General features: G+C 38.9%; 1 protein-coding gene across 4 annotated transcripts in view; it reads right to left on the bottom strand.

Moving 5' to 3' along the window:
- ANKFN1 (ankyrin repeat and fibronectin type III domain containing 1) overlaps window positions 1-22,372 on the bottom strand; it is a 450,535-nt gene that overhangs the window by 38,895 nt on the left and 389,268 nt on the right. For all 4 annotated transcript variants that reach the window (XM_072747535.1, XM_025995982.2, XM_072747537.1 and 1 more), the window contains 6 exons: window positions 20,736-20,835; window positions 20,185-20,317; window positions 19,594-19,710; window positions 12,703-12,918; window positions 3,325-3,491; window positions 497-647 (listed from right to left, as the gene is read on the bottom strand). In XM_072747535.1, the coding sequence (XP_072603636.1) occupies window positions 497-647; window positions 3,325-3,491; window positions 12,703-12,918; window positions 19,594-19,710; window positions 20,185-20,317; window positions 20,736-20,835 (884 nt within the window). The remainder of the gene's footprint in view (window positions 1-496; window positions 648-3,324; window positions 3,492-12,702; window positions 12,919-19,593; window positions 19,711-20,184; window positions 20,318-20,735; window positions 20,836-22,372) is intronic.

Raw genomic sequence — 22,372 nt, 5'->3', positions numbered from 1 at the left:
GGTTAGATTTGCACATTTTGATTTAGATAAGACAATAATTTTGACAGTAAATTCTGTTTGTGAAAAGATAGCATGGCATAATCTTGCCATTGATATAGATTATACTACCAGTAGTCTGCTGTTCTTAGATAAGTCATTTGTACATCTAACTATACACTTAAGTTATTTATTCTCCTTGATTTGTGCTATCCTGCAGCTGAGACTTAGTGTCTTTTAAAGGTGGGCTAGCCAGTAATATTTCCTTGCTTGATCATACCACAATAAAGCCAGGTCCAGGAGCCTTGGAGGAGGTCAACATGGAGGAGATACAGAAAAGGGGCAAAAGGGCAGTCTGTGTTCACTTGTAGGTGTCAAATTCAAAGTGTGTAGCATTTGCAAAGTGGTATTTAAATCAATGAAAATAAACTCCTATCTATTTTTTTTACCTCTTAAGTTTTATGCACAATGCAGTTTCCATTAGCCATAAAAAGAAGATAAAAATGGTAAAGACTAGTACCTGGTGTAGAGGTATATTGATCTGCTTAAGGAGAGCTTTCACTGCCATCTGGAGCTCGTAGAAGAACAATTGCATGGGGCAGTCAGGAGTATGATCCACACTTTCCATAGATTCAGAGCCAGAAAGCTTTTGGACCCATTCCCATTCCTCTCTGTATGTTGAGTCAAGTTAAAATTAGAAATATAACAAAAGTTCAGAACACAGCTCAGAACATTTTTAGTGTATATGTCCAGAACCTGGATAACCAGTTTTTTGGTGGTTAAAAAAACCAAATACAATTCATGAAATTTGAACTTTTTGCCACCCAAATGGAGTTTAAAATGGGCTTTTGCTAATTTAAGCTTAGTTCACCTATCAAACCACATATACCTCAGAACAGCAGGTCTAATTTGTATCAATCAGTTTCTGAGATTGGAGCTTTGAAATACTTGGTAGTAATTTCCTAACTGTCTTCATTTTTCTTCCCTGAAGATCCTCTGTAAGTTCTAGGACCCTACATTTTACCACAGGGGCATCTGCTGGTTAATTCAGCAGTTGGGTAACCACAGGACTCTGGTCCAACTCAGGCAACAAACCACATGGCACATTTCAACCCTGGCCTGTTGTAATCGTGGGGACTATTTTGGTTTCTTTCCCCTTCCAAAAGCTTGAGGAGAATCACAAACAGGAACACCAGGCAATTCCAATAAAAGGAACCAGGGGACACACATCACTGCTTCCATCCTCCTTTCTAACCAATCATCTGTGTCTTTATTCTGCGTGTTCTGTAATCCTTCCTGATGAACTTTTCCAAATGTCATACAGAAGGGAGGGGAAAAGAATGATGGTGGGAGAAAACACATCTGGTTTGTCCCCCATAGGCCACTCTTCAAAAGGAGCTTGAAAAGATCAAGGTAAATGCCTCTTGGGAACATTGTTTCCACAGGTATGCTAGCATAAGTCTCTAAATACGTTACTTTGGCTCAGTTTCTCCTCTTTCCAACTCTGCAGGGAGCAGCAATATGCTTTCAGGAGTAGGCTAGAGAGGGAAGAAGAAAGCCTTCCTCTCTGGGCACAGAAAGAGAGGAGGTGCTAACATATGTTCCCACTGGTGTAAAAACCCTCTGAGGGCTCTCCCCAGTGGGATATACCAGCCTGGGCTCCAGTCTGTGTGTCAGAAAATGAAATCAATTGTGACATGAGCTTTTCACCAGAAAACAATCTCTTTTAACCAACTACCCTCTTAGAAAAGTTTCTGTGTTCAAGATATCTGTTTGCTTTCAGTTCCCACACTGGAGAATACTATGGAAAATCTATTGTCCCAATGAGAAACAAAATAAAAATTAAATCCTATTTCAATCTGGGCATGCTGTTGGCTTCACAAATAACTGAAACCTTTGAGAACCTGCTTAGCGATAATTTCTATTCTCCCACCATTGATGTTGAACTAAATGAGGGGGTTCTGATTAGCACAAGCATTCACAAAACCTAAAGGAGTACATTGCTAAAATAGCATCTGTAATTGAATTAGAGAATAAATTACTAGTAGGAATACTGTGAAACATCTACCACTAACTAAGCAGTTTAGCCTATAAGGATGAGGGAGATGGAACTGGCAAGAATGAAGGTTACTGGAGTCTTTTGTAAAAAATGAAACTTGGATCCTTGTCAAGGGGAAATTAGTTGGTATAACCACTGAAAGAGTCTAAACCTTTAATACACAAATCTAGAAAATGGATGAAAGTAACCATTGCTAAGTCAACCCACAAATGAGCCATGTAACCTAACCTCTTGGGAAGGATTGATAAGATAACCAAAGTTGATTGTAGAAGTGACCACCAGATGGCAGACTTAAGGTCTAGGTGTAGTTGATTAGTGGAAGATGAGAATATGGCAGCTAGTGAGTTCTTGGAAGAGACCATCATCATTTCCTTTGTTGTCATCAAATAGTATTTAATAAACATTGTGAGACACTGTAGTTAATAAGCTCTTGCACTTTATGGACCAAATTTTAAACTACCAAGTCAGAATCTCTTTTGGTTAGGTAAATCCATAGGTTTAACTAGAGTTTGGGGATCTAATTTGTACTCTAAAGCCTGGTGAAGCCTGGAGAGTTCTTTTTCTTAGCATTCTGACTTTTTTTTTCAGGTTGAGCACAATTCAGTTCACTATCGTAGGCTTTCAGAGGCCTGCTAGAGGGCTAGTTGTAAACCTGAGCCAGATTACCAAGACTGGGCAACTTTCCCTAAGCTAACAGGATAATTCACCATAATGCCAAACCATAGAGCAGTTTCCAGAAGCACAGGCCTGGTTACTTCTTTTCTTCTTTAGAGAACCATAAAGAGTACAGGAAACATACAAAGTCCTCAGGCCAGAGGGTTAGGGGTGGGGAGAATGAGAGTAGGAGGATTCTTTAAGGGGGAAATCAATTGCTCTACCAAAACCCATTTCCACAAGTGATATATATATATATATATATATATATATATATATATATATATATATATATATTAAATGACTTACTAAGTTGTGAAGAAAAAGATACTGGAAATAGAAATGTTGAAAGAAAAGGGCATCTATGCATTAACCAGTTGAGTATCAGTGGTTGTACCATGAATATCATAGGAAAATGAAAGGAGCATGCCCCTCCTTCATGGGCTCATTCCCTCCACCAACCAACACTACAAATCCTAATGTTAAAATGCAGCTAAGCCTCTGTCCTGCTGTGCTGGCACTTGGGGGACATTTCACCACAGAAACTCTGCCATGTCAGTTTTCTTCTGACACATCAAATCGTCACTTGAGCCATTGTTTCATCACAAGGAAAACCTGGACTCCTCATAACTTACTTGGAAATGTTATTGTTTTCACGGATCTTCACGTGGCAGAGAATGTTTGGCAACTTTTGGGTAACTAGAACTTTGATCTGATCCACAGAGCTGCATAGCTTTAAGTAACCCAGATATAATCCAGGAGAGAGACGCTGATAACTCCTTTTGTGGTAAGAGAGAATATCCTGTAGGGTGAAAAACAAAACAACACATAAAACACCTTGAAAAAGTAATCTCAAAACCTTTTCCTTTCTTGGGTACACCATGTCATAAAGGAGTTGTAGCTAAGTAGTTAGGTGAGAAGCCTTGGATACCACCATGAATGTTGGGGATGTGTTGGTGGTACAGGCAGTCTTACCTTCAGGAGAATTATCCTCCAAGTCAGGTAATCAGTCATTAATATAGCCTCCATGTATCCTGTTTCCCTCAGTTTTTAGAGCTGGGGGGAGGTGTGTGGGTTGTGATTGGAACAGGAAAGTAGAAAACTAGAATTTATGATTTCTGTCCTTGCAAGGCTTATTGTTTAGCTGCGGGGAAACAGAAATTTGCAAGTGTAAAAGCTGACAAAGCAGTACAAGAAGCCTCATTATTTCAGAATAATTGGTATGTAGGAAAGTCTTATTTTAAATGATATCATTTAAAATTGGATCAAAATTTTATAGTAAGTGGAAAAATGAAGTTGTGGTTGATTCTTTATCTTGAAAAATGAAACAGTAATAGCAATAGATTTATTTATCTTTCATTATTAACACTTGAGTTGTAGTTATTCATTAATTCTGAGGATGAAGAAAGAATCAAGTATTGATTCCTTTTTTTTTTTTCTGGCCTTTTTCAGACTAAATTGTATGATAGCTGAAATGCTGTTCCTCACATTTAACTTTCACAGTGTGATCATGAAGAGGATATTTTTGTTTTTGTTTTTAAAGATTTTATTTATTTATTCATGAGAGACACAGAATGAGAGAGAGAGAGGCAGACACAGGCAGAGGGAGAAGCAGGCTCCATGCAGGGAGCCTGACGTGGGACTCGATTCCGGGTCTCCAGGATCATGCCCTGGGCTGAAGGCGGCGCTAAACTGCTCAGCCACCGGGGTTGCCTGAAGAGGATATTTTTGAAGGAGTAATTGAAATCTTCATATTTTTTTCCCCTGGGTTTTAAAAAATGTTGATATTCAAGTCATTCTCTTGAGATTCTTGTTCATTTTGTGTTCTTCAGTTGTTAACTGGCCTTCCACTGCTAGATTCTTAATTGTCAATAGCTTTGCCTGTGATTTGATTAGGTCTCCACATCATTTTCATCAGCTTCATGAAATTCTGTATCTTTTATAAGATTTTAAAATTTGCTTTGTAATAGATTTGCCCTGAATTTTCATTGTATTTTCACATTATAATATTCCATAGGCAGCAGAAACTGAATGAAGTTATTGGTGCAACAGGAAGTGCCAACCTAAGTTAAGCACAGAAGGATGTTTGAGTGGAATCTTGTTTTATATGTGGTCAGCTCTCTAGTGAACTACTTCGGTTGTGCCTTTTGCCTTCCTGTACAACTGCAGGAACTCAGATAATGAATAATTAGAAATACGTATCAGTAGGTAATGCCCATATTTGGGCAGTGGGGGAACTGAAACACAGAGTTAGGAGTGATGAGTCAGGGAGGAATTCCTATAGGCCAGAATGTAGCCTGCTTTTTCCAGGGAGTGAAAAGAAGGAAACAACCCTACCCTGAAATGCAGAGAAGATTAAAGAAGAAGAGAAAACCAAACATTTATACTTGTACAGAATTCTCTATGGAACAGAGAGATATGAAGCCTTCCTTGACCTGTATACTCTGAAGGAGTGATCCCTCCTTTGTAGAATTCATCATCTGCAACATCTAACATATGCTTGTGTATCATCTCCTCTGTTCCATCCTTATTAAACATACTGAGTTCCAGGCACTACAGGAGACACTGGGGTTTCAGTTGGACATGATATGATGCTTACTTTTGAAGAGGTTGAGAAAGACAGATGAGTAAACAAATGACCACAATATTCTGAGATTTGTTTTACAATAGCAGCAATGGAGGCATACAGAAGAAAGAGTACTTATTATTTTTCCTCTTTTATATTCTTTTCTTTAACCAGACTATGAAATTAATGGCAGCACTGTGTTTTCTATTGCTTTATGTCCTTAGTAACCAGAGCTATTTCTGTATATAATAGATACACAACATATGGAAGTCAGAACAGCTCCCCCAGCCAGAACATAGGAGAATAGCATGAGAGGGACAAATTAAGAATGTCACAATTGGGAGGAAGGTGCAACTAGCAGGTACAGAAAAGCAAGGCTAAATAACTTTTGTGCTATTTGGCAAAACAAACAAAACCTAGAAAAAAACTGGATTTTGTGATCAAGAAGGAAGGAATTCTTATTAATGTCAGGAGATTGATAAGGCAGAACTTTCTGATATCTTCTGTTTTATCTCTTTAGAAAATATCACAGGTAAATAACAGACTAGAGGAAGTTCTGTCAAAGTGAAATTTTGAGGGGTGCCTGGGTGGCTCAGTTGGTTAGCATCTGCCTTCGACTCCAGTCATGATCCTAGAGTGCTGGGATCTAGCCCTCCTCTGCAGGGAGCCTGCCTCTCCCTCTGCCTCTCCTTCAGCTCATGCCCCCTTTTGCTCTCTCTCTTTCTTTAAAAAAACTTTAAAAATGTGGAAATTATAGAAATGAACAGGTAATACAAGAGAAACAAATGAGAGAAGGAAATGAGAGAAGTTAATGAGAGAGAGGAAAATAGAAGTATTCAGATCAGCAGAATTGGATGATATGCACCCAAGGGGTACTTGCTGTACAAGCAGATGTGGCCACAAACCCAAGGGTCATTATTTTTGAGAAGTGATGGGGAGCTGGAAAAATCCCAAGAGACTAGAAAAGGGCAAATATGCCTATCTTTGAAACAGGAAGGGGAGAAACACAGGATGACCCTAGTAATTAAAGACCACCAACTTATTGATCTTTGGGGAAAATGAGAAAGAACCATCAAATAATCAATTTTCAGTCACCTAGGAATCCTGAGACACTAAATAGGAGTCAACATGGTTTTTTGAAGGGCAAATCACACAGACAGCTTTAATTTCCAATAGCAAAAGATCAGAATCCATAGACCAGAGAGAAATCTCCAGTGAGATCTGTTTCACTAGATAATCTAGGAAAAGTAGAATCTTGACCACATTACTTTAATAAGCTGACTATCTGGAAGATTTGTGGATAATGGAGATGGTGTGGGAACAGTTGACATATTGAGTGATGGCCCAGTAGGGACTTGTCCTGAGGGCCTGTCTCTTTAGCTTATTTATTGATGTTCCAGACAAAGAAATGAAGAATGTGTGTATCAAAATTGCGGGTCCCCAATTTGTTGTGGTTTTGATTTTCTAGAAAATAGTAATAAAGCTCTGTATGATCTTATGCATTAGAAAAATAAACCTATCATATTTAGAGTTGAAACTTAGTAAGAAAATGTGCTTATAAAGACCCAAATTCAGGAATACAATATAGGATGGGATTAAGAGAAAAACATGTGGGGGTTAGAACTAACCACAAATAGAATGAGAGTTAGGAACACACTGTGGTTATGTAAAAACCAACACCATTCTTAGATGGAGTAATTTACTCTTTCATTCATTTTTTTTTTTTTTAAAGACTCTCAGCATCTGCCTGTGTTTTCCTGCCTTTAATAGTCATTTATCCTTCACTAGAATGTTTTTGGAGCCTGAGAAATGTATGGGAAGAAAAAGAAATTGTCCCATTCACATAATCTAGGGTATACTAGGAAGGCCTCCTAAACTAAATCCAGTGTCTGTGGGCTTATATATTACCTGATTGGACTTCTGATCTGTTTTTCTAGCTTTTATTTCCATTATTGTCCTTTTGTGTCTCATCTCCAGCTGAAATGGATGCTTTTTCCTTCTTCAGATGTGTCCTAATCTCTTCTTTAGTTCTTTGTTGGTCTTGAATTCATTGATTCTACTAACTTTTACTGGGCACCTACTACGTATCAAGTGTCATGCTAAAATATTAATGACATCAAGATGAATGAGATGTGATCCTCCCTTTCTTGGAACTCAAATTTCAGTGTGTGTGAGAGACACATGTAGCAAGTTTTTCTAACTCTGTGATAAGGATTATGTAAGGTCCATTGAGGACCGAAAGGAGGATTAGATCTACTTTTCCACCTTATGCCTCATTACTTTACCATGCCCTCCATTTAATTTAATTCTCTCTTTAATTCCTTCCTTCCTTCACTTCCTTCCTCTCTTCTTCCCTCTCTCCATCTCCTTCTCCCTCCTCTCCCTCCCTCCCTTCTTCTCTTCTCCTTTCTCTTTTCTCCTTCCCTACCTCTCTCCTCCTCCTTCTCTACACTCTCTTTCTCCCTCTTTTTTCTCCACCTGGTGAACTTAATTTACCCTTCATGGCTCAGCCAAATGTCACCTCTTCTACAACGCCTTCCCTGATATTTCCAGGGAGAATTAATAGCTGCTTTGTCTGTGCTCCCATAGTACACTGTTTGTACTGCTATCAGGCTCTGGTTTAATTCTGCCTTGTATTACCTTGATTTGTTTACAAGTCTGTCTCCCTCCCTTGACTGAACTCCTTGAGAGCAGGGACCTTGACTTATTCATTTGTTTTTCCTATAGCACCTAGAAGAGTTCCTGGCACCTAGTTGGTGCTGAAAAAAATGTTTATTAAATATGAAGTGAGAGGCCCAGAGGTAGTGGAGTCTGGGGCTGGGCCTCTAGGAGAGAATTGCTATGCTGGTGCAGTGACCAGGAAGGGTATATCCAACCAATCTCCATTGATCAGGTATCCCTAAGAGCTAGCTAGAGGAATGATAGATGCTTTTCTAGTAACTACAGGGCTTTTGTTTTGTTGCAGAGGGGACGGAAACTGAATTGTCCAGGGAGAGCAAAAGTCTTTGTGGGCCCAAGATGATATTCACTACAAAGAATTTAAGTTTTCTAAATTATTTTCTAACCTTTAAAAATAAAGAGATTTAATTTAAAACTCTAGATTTTCAACTTCTCTTTAAATTAAAGTGGAGAACATTTCAACATTGGGACCACTTTCTTCCACTGCAGTTAGATGAGGCTGAATGGGCTGTTCTTTAGATGAGACAAGGGCCCTCTGGATTACTCTAGTCTCTGTTGCTTCTGCTTATTTCTTTTCTTTTCTTTTTTTTTAAATTGAGATATAATTCACATACTATAATATTCACCCTTTTAAAGTGTGAAATTCTGTGGGTTTTTTTTCCTGTGTTCATAAGCTTGTGTGACTATCAGCACTACCTAATACCAGATCATCTTCATCACTCCTCAAAGAAACCTTGTATTTATTAGCTGTCATGCCCCAGTCTCTCCTCCCTCTGCCCCTGGAACTACTCATCTCTGTGGATTTGCATAGTCTGGATATTTTGTATAAATGGAATTGTATTATATGTGGCATTTTGTGCTTGGCTTCTTTCATTTAGCATAATGTTCTAAAGGTTCATCTACTTTGCTGCATGGATCAGTACTTCACTAATTTTTGTGGCTGAGTAATATTCCATTGTATGGATATACCAGTTTTGTTTATCCATTCATTAGTTTTTGGACATTTGGCTGTTTCCACTCTTTGGCTACTTGAATAATTCTGCTTTGAACATTGCTAAATGAGTTTTTGTGTGAATCCAATTGTTTCTCATGTCCAGCTTGATGGGCTCATTTTCATTCATCTTCCTGATTCCTGTAGTTTTTGATCCCCATGTTAGGGGCTGTTTGAAGGTAGAAAGAGCAGGATTATGCTAGAAAAAAAACAACAGGAAAGGGCAGAAGAGATAGTAGGTCCCGGACATTGCAGGTGTAAGGAGACACTGGGTGACAAGGAATGCCTAAGGAGAAGAACAGAGCCGGGAGGGGACAGAAGGCAAGTTTCACGGGCTTCTCTCTAGGATGACACTTTTTTTCCCCAAGTATTCAGAGAAAAGGAGGGGGAGGGCTGTAAAGTGGCTTAGCAGAATGAGAGGGGGATTTGGCTAGGAGTCAGGAGATTTGGGTCCTAGTTTCTCTTATGCTGCTTTTTGGCTGATAATGACCTTGAAGAGTTATTTCTCTAAAATCTGTAGCTTCATCTGTGAACAGGACATAATAAAATTGCCCACCCAATCTCACTGGGTTTTCATGAAAATCAGATGATATTATAGATGTGACAGCGTGTTATAAACTTGAAAATAGAGTATGAATGTGAAAGATTAATCTTCAGAGTTCACCTGTGAAGTTTCCAGTTATTAAGGTGACTCTGAAGATCACTGAGTAATTCAGCACTGAGAGGAGCATCCCTATTGGAAATATTCTCATTGCTAATTAGTTTGCTCAGAGGGACTATAATTTGTTCATAATAATTCTCTTCTTCCCAGGCAAGTATGGGAAGAATTTCTTTCTTCTAGATATGAGAAAGGGCAGTAATGAAGGTCTGAGACTTGAGAGGGTCAGGAATTTGAGAGGGTTAGACCATGGAGCTTCCCTGGAGCCCAGATTTTGTTAGAGTCCTTTTCTGTTTTGAAAACCCCATTGCAAACCATACAATTTTATACATCTTTTCCTTCGCTCTTATGGAAAGGTAGAGGGAGTGGTGCAATACCCCAAGGGATGATTGAGGCAATTCCAGGGTCTTTGGGAGGGTAGGGATGAGAGGAGATGGCGTAGGTATGCTCTGAGGATGACCAAGCATTATTTGGATTTTTCTGAGTAGAGAAATAATAATCACTAATACTTATTGAGTGCTCACTTTATGCTACTCTTATAATGCTTTATGTATTGTTAGAACCCTATGAAGTAGAGTTTCTTGCAGAAGAGGAAATATGAGGGATCAGAAATTAAGTAAATTGCCCAACTCTCATAACTAGACAAGATGGAGTCAGGAATCATATCCAGTCAGTCAGATTCCAAAGTGGTGCCTCAGTATGTGTTGCGATACGGCAGGAAGAAGTCTAAGCTTCCAGTCTGAAGGCCCGATGGTCATCACTTTACTGACCATGAGAGACGAGAGTGGTTTGTGGCCTAGAATTATGGGAAGTTACCCAGCCTGCTTTGGGCAAAGACCAAGACTTGTGACAACTTCCATGTTGAGTTGGTGGGGCCAACTCCTGACATAATTAAAGTCCAGGAGTGATTGGATACCAGCCCCAGTAGTTTTATCCCCCATTTCCTCTCCAGTATAAGACCTGTAGGAAGGAGGGGAGAGAGAAGAAATAGGAGGAGAAGAAGGAGAGTGGGGGTTGGTGGGAATGACATCAAGCAGAAATATGCCAGTCAGAGGGGGTAAATTTTCCACTTGAATCTGTGTGGAAACCTGATCTTGCCTCTATTTTTGGTCTCCTTCTCTAACAACCTTTTGCCAGATTGGAATTTTTCTGCACCTGTAACACATTTTTAATGTAATAAGTCTAGGAGAAACCAGGTATTATATCATGCTGGGGCCTGTGCTGTGTTTCTAGGAGCAAAGGTAGCCCAGACCCCAGTTTATCCCTATAGGGGATTAGTGTATTAGTCACCCTGTAAAAGCTCAATTTATTATGATTTTTTAAATGTTTCTTTTAGCACTTGCTTATAAAGGGTGAAGAGGGGAGCCACGAATGTGTCTGTGTTCCCTGCCCCCACCTCCTACACACACATACATATACACACGCACCCCCTATCAATTTCATATGAACCCAGATTCCATAAAATCAAAGCCAGAGGTATTGGCTTTGACCAATTAGCTTACCTTTGCAACACTGGACTCTATTCTGGTTTGGGCTAGTGCAAAGGTTGGAAAGGTGAGATTATTATATCAATAACTCCTCAGTGGGGAATGAAAATAAGACAGTGGGCTGGTGGCTTAGCTTTTTAGGGTGATCATGAAAGGCCACAGGCACCAAGGCTCAGGTTTGACTTATTTATATGGGACAGAGCCCTTTCTTTCCCATTACTGTGGACTGGCTGTCTTGTACATATATTCCATTGGTTGCACAGGGCTCCATCAAGGTAGGTGTTTCTGCCAGCTTTACCGTCTAACTGGAGAGTGCTATAGAACTCATCCCCATGACTGGGTTTAAAAAAAGAATGAGGGCAGCCCAGGTGGCTCAGCAGTTTAGTGCCGCCTTCAGCCCAGGGCGTGGTCCTGGAGATCTGGGATCGAGTCCCACGTCAGGCTCCCTGCATGGAGCCTGCTTCTCCCTCTGCCTGTGTCTCTGCCATTCTCTCTCTCTCTCTCTCTCTCTCTGTGTGTGTGTGTGTCTCACGAATAAATAAATCTATAAAAAAATAAAAATAAAAAAAGAATGAAAGAAAGAAAAAGAAACCATGTGAAAGAAAAAGAATGAATGAAAGAAAAAGAATTCCCATAAGAACATGTGAGGGGTGTTGTGTGGAGAAAGTGCTGGACTCAGGAACAGAAGATATACTTTGTATCCTGGTTATGCCAGCCTGCCTGAATTTTGATCTAAGCTGGCTAAATTTTGAATTTTGGTCGCTGTTCTGTTCTCATATGAGCCTTCCATCATTGATTTCATTTCAATCCCTCATGACTGAAATCCTAACTCCTGCCTGGAAATGTGATGTGACATGGCAGAAAGAAGCATGATTCCAGTCAGAAGAACTGAATTTAGGTTTCAGCTCTGTCATTGTCTAGGTGTGTGCCCAGGGACAAATGCAAGTTTTGCAGGAACTGAAGTGAATACAATTTTGGGAGCCTTCTTTAAGGAGAAGAATACAAAATTGTTAAGGTCTCTGCCAGGGCATTGGAAGGGGCTTGTGCAAGTGAAGAGCTGAATGTGCTGGAGCTTCATTAGCTTCACTAACTCTGTCTCTTTCTGTGGCCATATGTCATACAATCTCTGAATCTCAGTCATTTCATTTCCTAAAATGCACTTCATCATGCCTGTCTGACCCAGGGGAGCATTATAAGGAACAAATGAGTAAATATGTGTTAAAGAGTGTTTTTGTTCAGAATGTTTTATACACATACATACACACAGAGTCCAGAAATGTATTATTATTATTATAGTTCCTTCAGGTATTGTTTTAATGTTTTGATTATATTACCTGTAGACCCCTACTCAAACATTTGTCTCAATGTTTCTCATTGGTTCATTGGCCAGGGGTATTTTCAGAATGCTCACCACTTGTACTGCTTGATGAATTCCAGATCTGGAGAGTGATAAATAAAAAATAAGCTTCTGAATCTTTCCTATGTGTGGAATACAAGCAATGAAATACCTCTGGGCCCTCTCGACTCCATCACTGCATTTGTAAATGGCTCTTGGTATATTTCACTAGAGCCTCAATAAGTGTGTTTGAAACTTTAAATATACAGTATTAGAAAACTGAAAAGACTACATACCTGGATGGTTATCAGCAAAATGTCTAAGGCTGTTGGCTCCTCAGGTGTTGACAATGACTTCCTCTGGCTTTGTAGCTTTGAGATCTGCATCCATTTGCCATTAAAAAATGAATAGAGCATCTCCACTTCTCTGATGGTGACTATGAGGATGTTTCCATGCCGGTCTTTAATGGGTTCATAGTAAACTCTTCCCAAGTTGTGTGTTCCAAGTAAATTCTAGAAACAAATAGATTTCTGGTAGCTGGGATGATATTGTACAAACAAAGTAACATAATTGCAACAAAAGACACTGCATAATTAACTGGTATTTCTGAAAAGTTTTTTTTTTTTCAAGCAAACTTAAACCTAGAATATGTGGCACTGCAGAAATGTACTTAACAGAAGCTCAAAGAAAATCTCTTCACCATAAGCCTGCAAAGATTATAGCAAGAGGCACAAAATTATGTTTTTTTAAGCAAATTCAATATCTGTAAATATCTCTTACCCACATAGACACACCAGTACATAGACCTCAGTTACCAGCACTTGAAGAGAATCCCAGATGTTTTAAAGAAAAATGCCTGATATTTCAAGTATGCCACTTGTGGAGTTTTCAAGAGATCTACAGTAAGCTGGTATGAACTGGGGTTGTTTAAAATGAAGAAGTGAATTGACAATGTAGCACATTGTACAGGTCCCTAAATGAGCACATTCCTTTCAAGATACTTTAATTGGGAGATTGGCCTGGTTTGACTTATCTGCATTTCAGGGGATTCTATTTATTTAAAATTACATTAAAATTGTTTGTGAGCTAGGTCAACTGAGGCAGACAATACTTTTAGTAAGATGGGAGGAGAAAGACACCACATCAAATGTGGAGGGGCTCAGGCAGATGTTACTAAAATAAACAGAGTTTTAAAAATATGCAGGGTTTGAAGATTTCTAACCTAGAACACTGGACGAATAAGATAAAAATACCCTTTTACTTTGAATATCTGTGATTTTTCAAAAATCACATAAATCATCTCAGAGCTCCCAGTTGCCATTTGTGAGCTCAGGTAAATGTTGATGACCTGTTAGCAGGAGAGCAAAAGTAGAACTGGAACTTGGAAAAGTGACATGGATGACCTAAAAATGAATGCACCAGCTGGTCCATATCTGCAGCTATGAAAACACTGGAATGTTCCTTCATGGTAGAGACTGTGTCTTATATCTTTTATTTTTCCTCATTAACACTGGACACATAAGTAAGAAATTTATTTCATAAATAATTATTGACATATAAACATTTGGTGGGATCATTATTTTTAAAAATAATTTAATTATTCAGTCAGATTATTCCTTTTCAGTAATTGACTTCTAAACCATAGAGAAGTTAATTGAGTAAAGCTTTTCATCCAGCCCTCTGCAGTAAGACAGTTTTAACTAAAGGCAGTTTGCTGCCAAGTAATACTGATAAATACTGATAAGCAAACTGGCTATCAAAGAAAAGAAGACCTGCTTTAGAACATAGGCCAATTTCTGTGGTGTAAATGCTCCCACTTATGCTGGCTGATTTAAAGCTACCAAGGTACCAAGAGTTTGACAACAGGCTTTCAAAATTCCTGAGTATTTAATAGTTGGCTCTCCTGAGCCAGTACAAGTTGGCGCCAGCACACCACTGATGCTGAGCCTTTAGTTATACTGGTGTTGAGTTTCAGGACGGGCTGCTGTTCATTAACTCTTAGACTTCTGAAAAATCATTTACCCTTTCTAGCCCTGAGTTTCATCATCTAAAATTAAGGGGTCAGCCCTTATATAATCCTTACGTTACAGAGTGTTTGGGAGATTCAGTGAAACAATGCTTGAGAAAGTATTTTGTAAACTCTCAAGCTTCACATAACTGGGGTATGGCCTTTCTGCATATTCTAGTTGGAATCCCACCTTGGCTTACACTTACTCCTTTTCAAGTCTCCGCCTAGGTTTCATCCTTTCTGGGAAGACTTTCCCAACTCTCTCAGAATTTACCATCCCTCCTTTTGTCCAGAATTGCTCCCTGTACAAATTTATATCCGGCTTTCCTGCAGATTGATGTACATGTCATGAGCTCATGGTTGTTTTATTTCTGTGTCTCTGGGTTACTTGCATAGTGCCTGGCACATATTAATAGCTCAATAAGTCTTTGTTGACTGAATTAACATTTTGTCATTAGGACACTGGAAAATATAATTTATTTTGGACCAAAGCTGATGAGGAGACATTGAATGTGGTGGTCATTTCATTTAAGCAGAGTTTTCATCAGTGGTTCACCATCAGCTTTGGATATGTTGACCAATAGTTTGAATAAGAAGGCACTAAAAGTCTCCCTGAAATTCTTTATTGACATCAAATTGGGTTGGATAGCTAGCTCTGGGTAGAGCCCAATTTCAAAACAGAATATCCTTGTGAAAATAAACTGCAACCATGTTCCAAGAGGGCAAATTTGAGATTCTTTAGGACCTAAAGGAAAACCAAACCATCTTGATGCCTGTCATGCTATGCAATCAAGATTGGGAAATCTGGGAACCCCGAGGATCCTACAAGTTAAAGAAGAATAAAAGCTACCTGATGGCTCATAGGAATGCATCTAGGTTGTAATTAGAACAAATCACAGGACTATCAATAAGCCTTAGACAGATAAGCACACTATTTAGAGACCTTTATTCAGCTTGGGGGACATGGGAAGTTGAAGGAAATCCAGAGTAGAGATATTAAGGCCTAGAAAAGGACAGTAAAATTATGGGGAAACCTTTATCCCTCTTCTGAAAAATGAAAAAGACATGGTATTCATAAGTTGTTACCTGGATTTTACTCACTAGCACTAATTTCTGAAGGTAATGGAGAAGGAAAGTTTAATGTAACCAATCCTCAGTGTGAGATAATTACTTATTTTGAGGATAAGTATTTCAGATAACCCTCAATGTGAAAGCAGTGTACACTTCTGCCCCTTGGGGACTCTGTCATTTTCCTAAGGGTGGAAAAAACAGTGTGGGGTTTGGCCACTTACAGGTTTTCTCATCTTATTATTTTTAATCCAAATTATGGCAGATAATTGTTTTTCTTCCTCCTTAGGTCATATTAATCAATTAATTAATTCATACTTTACTTTCTTTCAAGTAAATCTAAGACCACTTCTCCTAAATCAGCTTCAAATGATGCAGGATAGACTATTTTGACTTTTCAAACTATGTGGATAATTTCTTCTATTTAAAATTTTTGTATGCTTTTTGTAAATGAATACATAATAAGATGATAAAAGTATTGGAAAGAATGCAGGCTTTAGAGTTACGTAGATCTTGATTTGTATCCAGACTGTGCTACTTCCTATTAATATGACCTTGGGCAAATTATATAACCTTTCTAGTCCTCAGTTTTACCATTTGTTAAATGATTATCAATAATAATACTTCCTGGGGATCCCTGGGTGGCTCAGCAGTTTAGTGCCTGCCTTCAGCCCAGGGCGTGATCCTGGAGTCCCGAGATGGAGTCCTACATCGGGCTCCCTGCATAGAGCCTGCTTCTCCCTCTGCCTGTGTCTCTGCCTGTATCTCTGCCTCTCTCTCTCTCTTTTGTTCTCTGTGTCTCTCATGAATAAATAAATAAAATCTTAAAAAAAAATTTCTCATTAGGGTGTAGTGGGTGGAGATTAAGTGAGATATAGTTTGTAAAGCACTTATCACAGTGCCTGGAATGTATTCTGTGAAATAAAAGTTGTTTTGTGATTATTACTTATTATTATGTATTAAAGGACTTCACTATAGAGCAGAAATTGGAATATAAGGCACCTGGTGCTCAGTGGTTGGTATGCACTGTAATGAAGGCAAGTCAGTGTGCTGTGGAAACAGGAGGAGGAGAAAGATGGTGATGATGGGGATAAAGAGCCGCTCTTGAAAGAGCATTAGGGCATGATGTGGTCAGAATCTTTTTTGGCTACTCTGGCAGAAGTGTGGAGAATGGATTAGAGTATATTGGAATATATATATATATATATGTATATATATATATTCTAATATATAGAATACTGGAAGCAGGAGCATGACTTTGGAGGCTTTTGATGTAATTGGGGTAATCAGGCAGTGATACTGGAAAGGAGAGGACAGTACAGTGAAATATACCGAGGTAGGTCCACAGGATTTATGTATGGCTGATGCCAATCAAGCTATTTAAGAATGCATTTTTATTTTCCTCATAACATTGTAAAAAATGTTAGTTTAGCAAAGAGACCTGAAATATTAAGTAGCAGTTTTCCCAAATTCAGTTTTCTTCCTCTTGTGAGGTATGTTTCTGTGCCTTGTCATTTCCCTCTCACTACCTAAACATCAAAGGTGGGTTCACAATTTTCAGATATTTTCATCCTAAAGATCAGCAAATAGTTTGGGCAATAGGATCTAAATAAATAAATAAATAAATAAATAAATAAATAAATAAGACAATGACTCCTGTTATTTAAGCAGGTGAACAGAAATGTGAAGTAGGGAAGGGAATGCCTAGCAGTGCTCTGGCCTTTGATGGGCACTGTAAAGGGTAACTATTTACTGAGCACTGTGAGGTGCTGGTCACCATGCAGGGCTGGTGAACTATTCAGGTGGTGACTATGGCATGAGGGTACATTTCTGTGATCCTTCTTTTAAATAAGAGTACCCCAAGTGTGATCTTTAGGCTGCAGGGTTTGGACAAATAGATTTATTTATCCAACGAATACTATTGTAATAGGAGCAATGAAAGAGAAAGATCAATGCCAGGAGGCTTTGTAAGTTGGTAGTGGGAAAAGAATTCCAGTTTATTTTCTTAATGAATTATACAGTGAAGTCATCACCTGATATGGGGATGGAGAGTGTGGGGAAGGGATAGAGGTGCAAGAGAAAGTTTTAAATAGTTGCCTTATAGTTTGGGAAAGTGAAGTTAGTAGAGAGATGGAATGTGATCACTAGGTAACATATGTGAGAATTATAGCCATGAATTTAACAACAACAACAAAACCAGCCCCCCCTTTTTTGGTGACTTTTATGCAGTAGTGTGCAAATAATCCAGTGTAGACATGTTGGATTCATCCAGGCTTGGAATTTTTCTTTAATAATATGGGGGGAGACAGCAGCCAGACATTTAGAATATTTTCAAGGGAGTGATTAGAATGGGCCAAGGAATCTAAGCCGGACAAAGAAGGAAATGGCATCAGAAGGGGGTTGATAAATTATGAAAAGTGGCGGGGTCAATACATTGGGGGGCCAGGGAAATCCAAGAACTATTTGCAGGGAGTAGCAATACATTGGGGGGCCAGGGAAATCCAAGAACTATTTGCAGGGAGTAGTTGAGTAGGGGGATACTGACCATCATGACTTCTCTCTACCACCTCAGCATCTAGCTTCACTGGCTATGACAGCCAGACCCTTCTCATGTTACTGATATGAGATGGATATGTTCTAGAAATAAAGAGGCCCATTTGAAATTCTAAGCTTGTTCAGTGTGATCCAAGCATGTCTGGGCTCTATGGTGGGTTGATGAAGAATCCGCTAAGGTGCCTGAGTCTCTTGAGAAAGAACTTATCTAAGGTACCAAAGAGCCTCCTGAGAATGAGGTGGCTTTATCCTAGGGAAAGAGCAGTTTGAGGTGCAGTGGCTTATTCCACCTAAGGCTGATTAGTGATGAAAGGAAGGGACACTTTGAATTCAGTACAGTCATCATGGCCCAGCTCCAAGAACTTTTCCTTGAGTTGAAGAAAATTTTGTAGCCAAGAGTGAGTTGAAATAGAGCCCACTGTTTGCTAAAATCTCTGAGGCAGCTCAGCACACAGGCAGTAACCTGTTTATGCAATGAAGTGTAGCACAGAAGGAGTAAGAGTTGCCTTTCAGAATTATAATAGCAACACAATAATTGTTACTATTTCAGGTGGTTGAATTGTTATTGTGTGGGTCAAGAAATGAAGTTCCTGTAATTGCTGGTGGGGGTGGAGCCACAGAATTTTTTTTTTTTGTTGTTATGATCCTATTTTTATGCCTTGGCTGGTATGGCCTGGCCAAACATAGCTTACATAGATTCCTGTTATGTGTATTTCTGGGGTTTATGTAACTGACAGCTTTGTAGGTAAATACCCATCACTGATAAAAGTTCAGTGATCTCTTAAAAACTTCCAATTCTGTATAGCTAGAACCACAAATTCAGATAACAGAAAACAGTGAAAGGAAAACCCAGAAGAACTTGGTTAAAATTCAGTGGCATTTATGAGAGGGGCTTTGCAACCTACAAATGTTCTTGTTGGACTTGGGAACCTGATCTGATTAGGTTAATAATATAGAAGGAAGGATGAATAAATTTGGGATTAAAGGTAAGCTTCTAAGAGCTAGCTTGTCTTCTTTTCTTTTCTTTTTTTTCTTTTCTTTTCTCTTCTTTCTTTCTTTCCATAAAGTAAGCAAAAATATATGCAAATTCCTGTGCTTTAACAAAAAGATCAAGTGAAGAAATTATTCAAAATATCTGCTGGTCTCTCTTTCCATCTCTATGTGCTCATAGATGCACAGGATACCAGAGCAGCAAGGGTTTGTCCTGTGATTGAATCAAACTCTTCTTATTTTACAAGTGATGAAACTGAGGCCCAGAAATGAGAAATGAGTTGACTGATTAATATCAAATCCAGAACTCAAGTCTCACCTCTTGTTTAGGGGGTCACTCCTAGACTCTTGAAGAGAGACCCTTGCTCCTTGTCCAGGAAATTGCCAAAGGCACAGTTTCCCTACGTGAACAGATGTGCAGCTCAGACTGCCTAAGAAGCCTTTATATTCTTAGGGATCTGAAAGAGAAGGAAGACCATCCTTTTCCTTTCCAGGTAGACTTGGTAACCGAGCTGACCAAGCTTTTTAAGATTTCTGTGGGAATCTGGATTGAAGCCTGGCCCCTCACCTGTAGCTGGGCTGTTGCTGCGAGCATCTTCTGCCGAGTTTGCAGCACTGTGGATGAGGACATGGAAATAGGTACGCTTTGTCTTAACCACCTTATATCTTCCCACATACAAGACAGCTGCAAAAAAAGTCACGAGGTCATATCATCATCCAAGCCAGTACATGATTTAGGTTGTGGCATCAAAGCAAAAAGCAGGGAAAAGGAAACCTGACCCCTGATGTTTGTTCTCCAGTCCATTTTCAGATACATGCAAAACAACTTTTTGATCTCTATCCAATTGGAAAAAGATCTGAATGTTAATGAAATAGTCAGATCCACATTTTAGTCTTTGCCAAATGATCCCATAACTCAGAATAGTGGAGACACAATCTGACAGGGTGCAAGCTTCTTTGCTTTGAAAATGTAGCGTAGATGCTACTTTGGCATTTTTTTATGGCACAGGGCATATCAGGGCTGAAAGAAGACTTTTGAGATAATTTACTCCCACCCCAATACTTTGATCACTGAAGACTCCTCAACAAAGGTTTCTGAGATTTATGCAAAGAAACATTGGTGCAAACTGGGGGAAAATGAAATCAGAACCGAGTATACCTTTGTGAACCACAGAAAATCTTGTGTAATGGAACTGTTGTGAGAGTCATCAATTTCAACAATCGGTATTTGATCTTCGTTGGTGACTAACATATTGTCTTTGTAATAAAATATAACGGCTATGTAGAGTCCCCTAAAAAACAAAAGTAAAATAAAAAATTGTCTCCATGTGTCACTTCTGCCAAGAATGAATCATGGAAAAATATATTTTTGGTCATGATAAAAGATCATTTAAAATATACCTATGAGCACATGTTCACAGGCTAGAACTCAGTGAAATTATTATCTTGCCCAAATTCTCAGGAGAAAAGTGAATTTCTACTCTTTTAATAACAAGGAAAAATTTGTACTAACTTTCTTTTTTTTTTTTTTTTGGTATATTTTTTTATTGGAGTTCAATTTGCCAACATATAGCATAACACCCAGTGCTCATCCCGTCAAGTGCCCCCCTCAGTGCCCGTCATCACCCAGTCACCAACTGTCTACTAAGAATCCAAACCAGCTGATTCCTGAGAAATGAAGACCTACTGGAAAAGCTTCATAGAACCCACCGTTTTAAAGTCTTCACAAACTTATTTGAGGAATGGAATAGGTGTTTCAGGCTCCTTGAGACTGACTGCTTGCGGCCTGTGGTTTGTAATTTTGAAGTTTCTGAAACACAGAAAAAAAAATACAGTGTAAATTCCATTGGCAGTATAACACTCCCAGTACCTTCTTCCCACCTTCCTGCCTTCCTCTTCCCCATGCCATTGGTGTCACTTATCCTCAGTTCATGTAGGATTTCAGCTCATTCATTACTACAAAAAGTTCATCTCTTGAGTTGCCAGTGGTTACTTCAATTAATGATCAGTTCCTCAAAAATGTTGGAGATTAGTAACATTTATAACTCCAAGGGAAACTACTTAGGCATTTTGTTTATATTTTCTAGATGAGTGATTTATTATAATGTAGGATAAAAAGAAATGGAATAAAATCTTTGCCCTCCTCCCATTGCCTTTAATATTCACACATTTCTCAGTGCTGGCAAAGCTCTTCTCGTTTGTCCACATATTCCATTAATTTTTTTTTTCATTATACAGTTGATATAGGCACATTACAGAAAGTCTGGAAAATAGATAAAAAGAACAAAACTCCACCCATATCATCTTGCCACTTTAGTTCAACTGCTGCTAGCATTCTGGGGCAATTTTTTCCAGTGTATATGTTGGCTTACAAAAATAGTTGTAGGCATAGGTATGATTGTTATTATTCAGAAGAAGAAACTGAGATTGAGAGGTTAAAATGGATTGCTCAAGAATAAAAAGCCAGTACCAGAAAAATGGAGACATTAGTTTGCTAAACAAATATTTTTCTGTACACTACTATGTGCAAGGTTCGGTGGCTACATTGGTGAGCATTTCATTCATTGCTTCTGTTTATCCCTTCTATTTACAACCTAGAGCTTTCACTGATAAAATTTGCAGGCTTCCCCAGATAGTTTTTAAAATAGTACTCCATGGAGCTGAGCTAAATGATCACTGATTTCAAGATTTTATTTTATTTTATTTTTTTAATTTTTATTTATTTATGATAGTCACACACAGAGAGAGAGAGGCAGAGACACAGGCAGAGGGAGAAGCAGGCTCCATGCACCAGGAGCCCAACGTGGGATTCGATCCTGGGTCTCCAGGATGGCGCCCTGGGCCAAAGGCAGGCGCCAAACCTCTGTGCCACCCAGGGATCCCTGATCACTGATTTCAATTCTCATATTCTGTGTAATCAAGAGAAGCTGAGGTTGTTGGGGGTCATCACCAAACTTCAGACAGATGTCACTGGGGTGAGAATATGGTCTGTGTCACTGCTGTTAGGTGTGGAAAGCTGGGCAATAGCCTGTGGCTGAGGCCTAGTATGGCTCTGCTTATGATCCTATAGGACCAGTTGGGAATAAGCTGACACAAACTTTTATGCCAGCTTCAAGCTAGTGCTGGGAATGGTTAATCCTGGCAGAACAAAACAAAAACATTTTTTTCTGACTTGAACACGAATTTGGCTGGTCATACTGTGCTTGAAAATGATGCTGCTGGGACTTCCGGTTAAAGGCAGCATATTGAACATAATCTATTACATACTTCCTAAATCTCACTCAAACCAGAGTAAAAAGAATTAAAAAAAAAAGGAAACTACATAAATCTATAAAGACAAAGAGATG

Source organism: Vulpes vulpes, chromosome 2, assembly GCF_048418805.1.
Source record: "Vulpes vulpes isolate BD-2025 chromosome 2, VulVul3, whole genome shotgun sequence".
NCBI classification, from domain to species: domain Eukaryota; kingdom Metazoa; phylum Chordata; class Mammalia; order Carnivora; family Canidae; genus Vulpes; species Vulpes vulpes.
The sequence above is the reverse complement of the archived record's forward strand: the minus strand, read 5'-3'. Positions and strand labels throughout refer to the sequence as shown.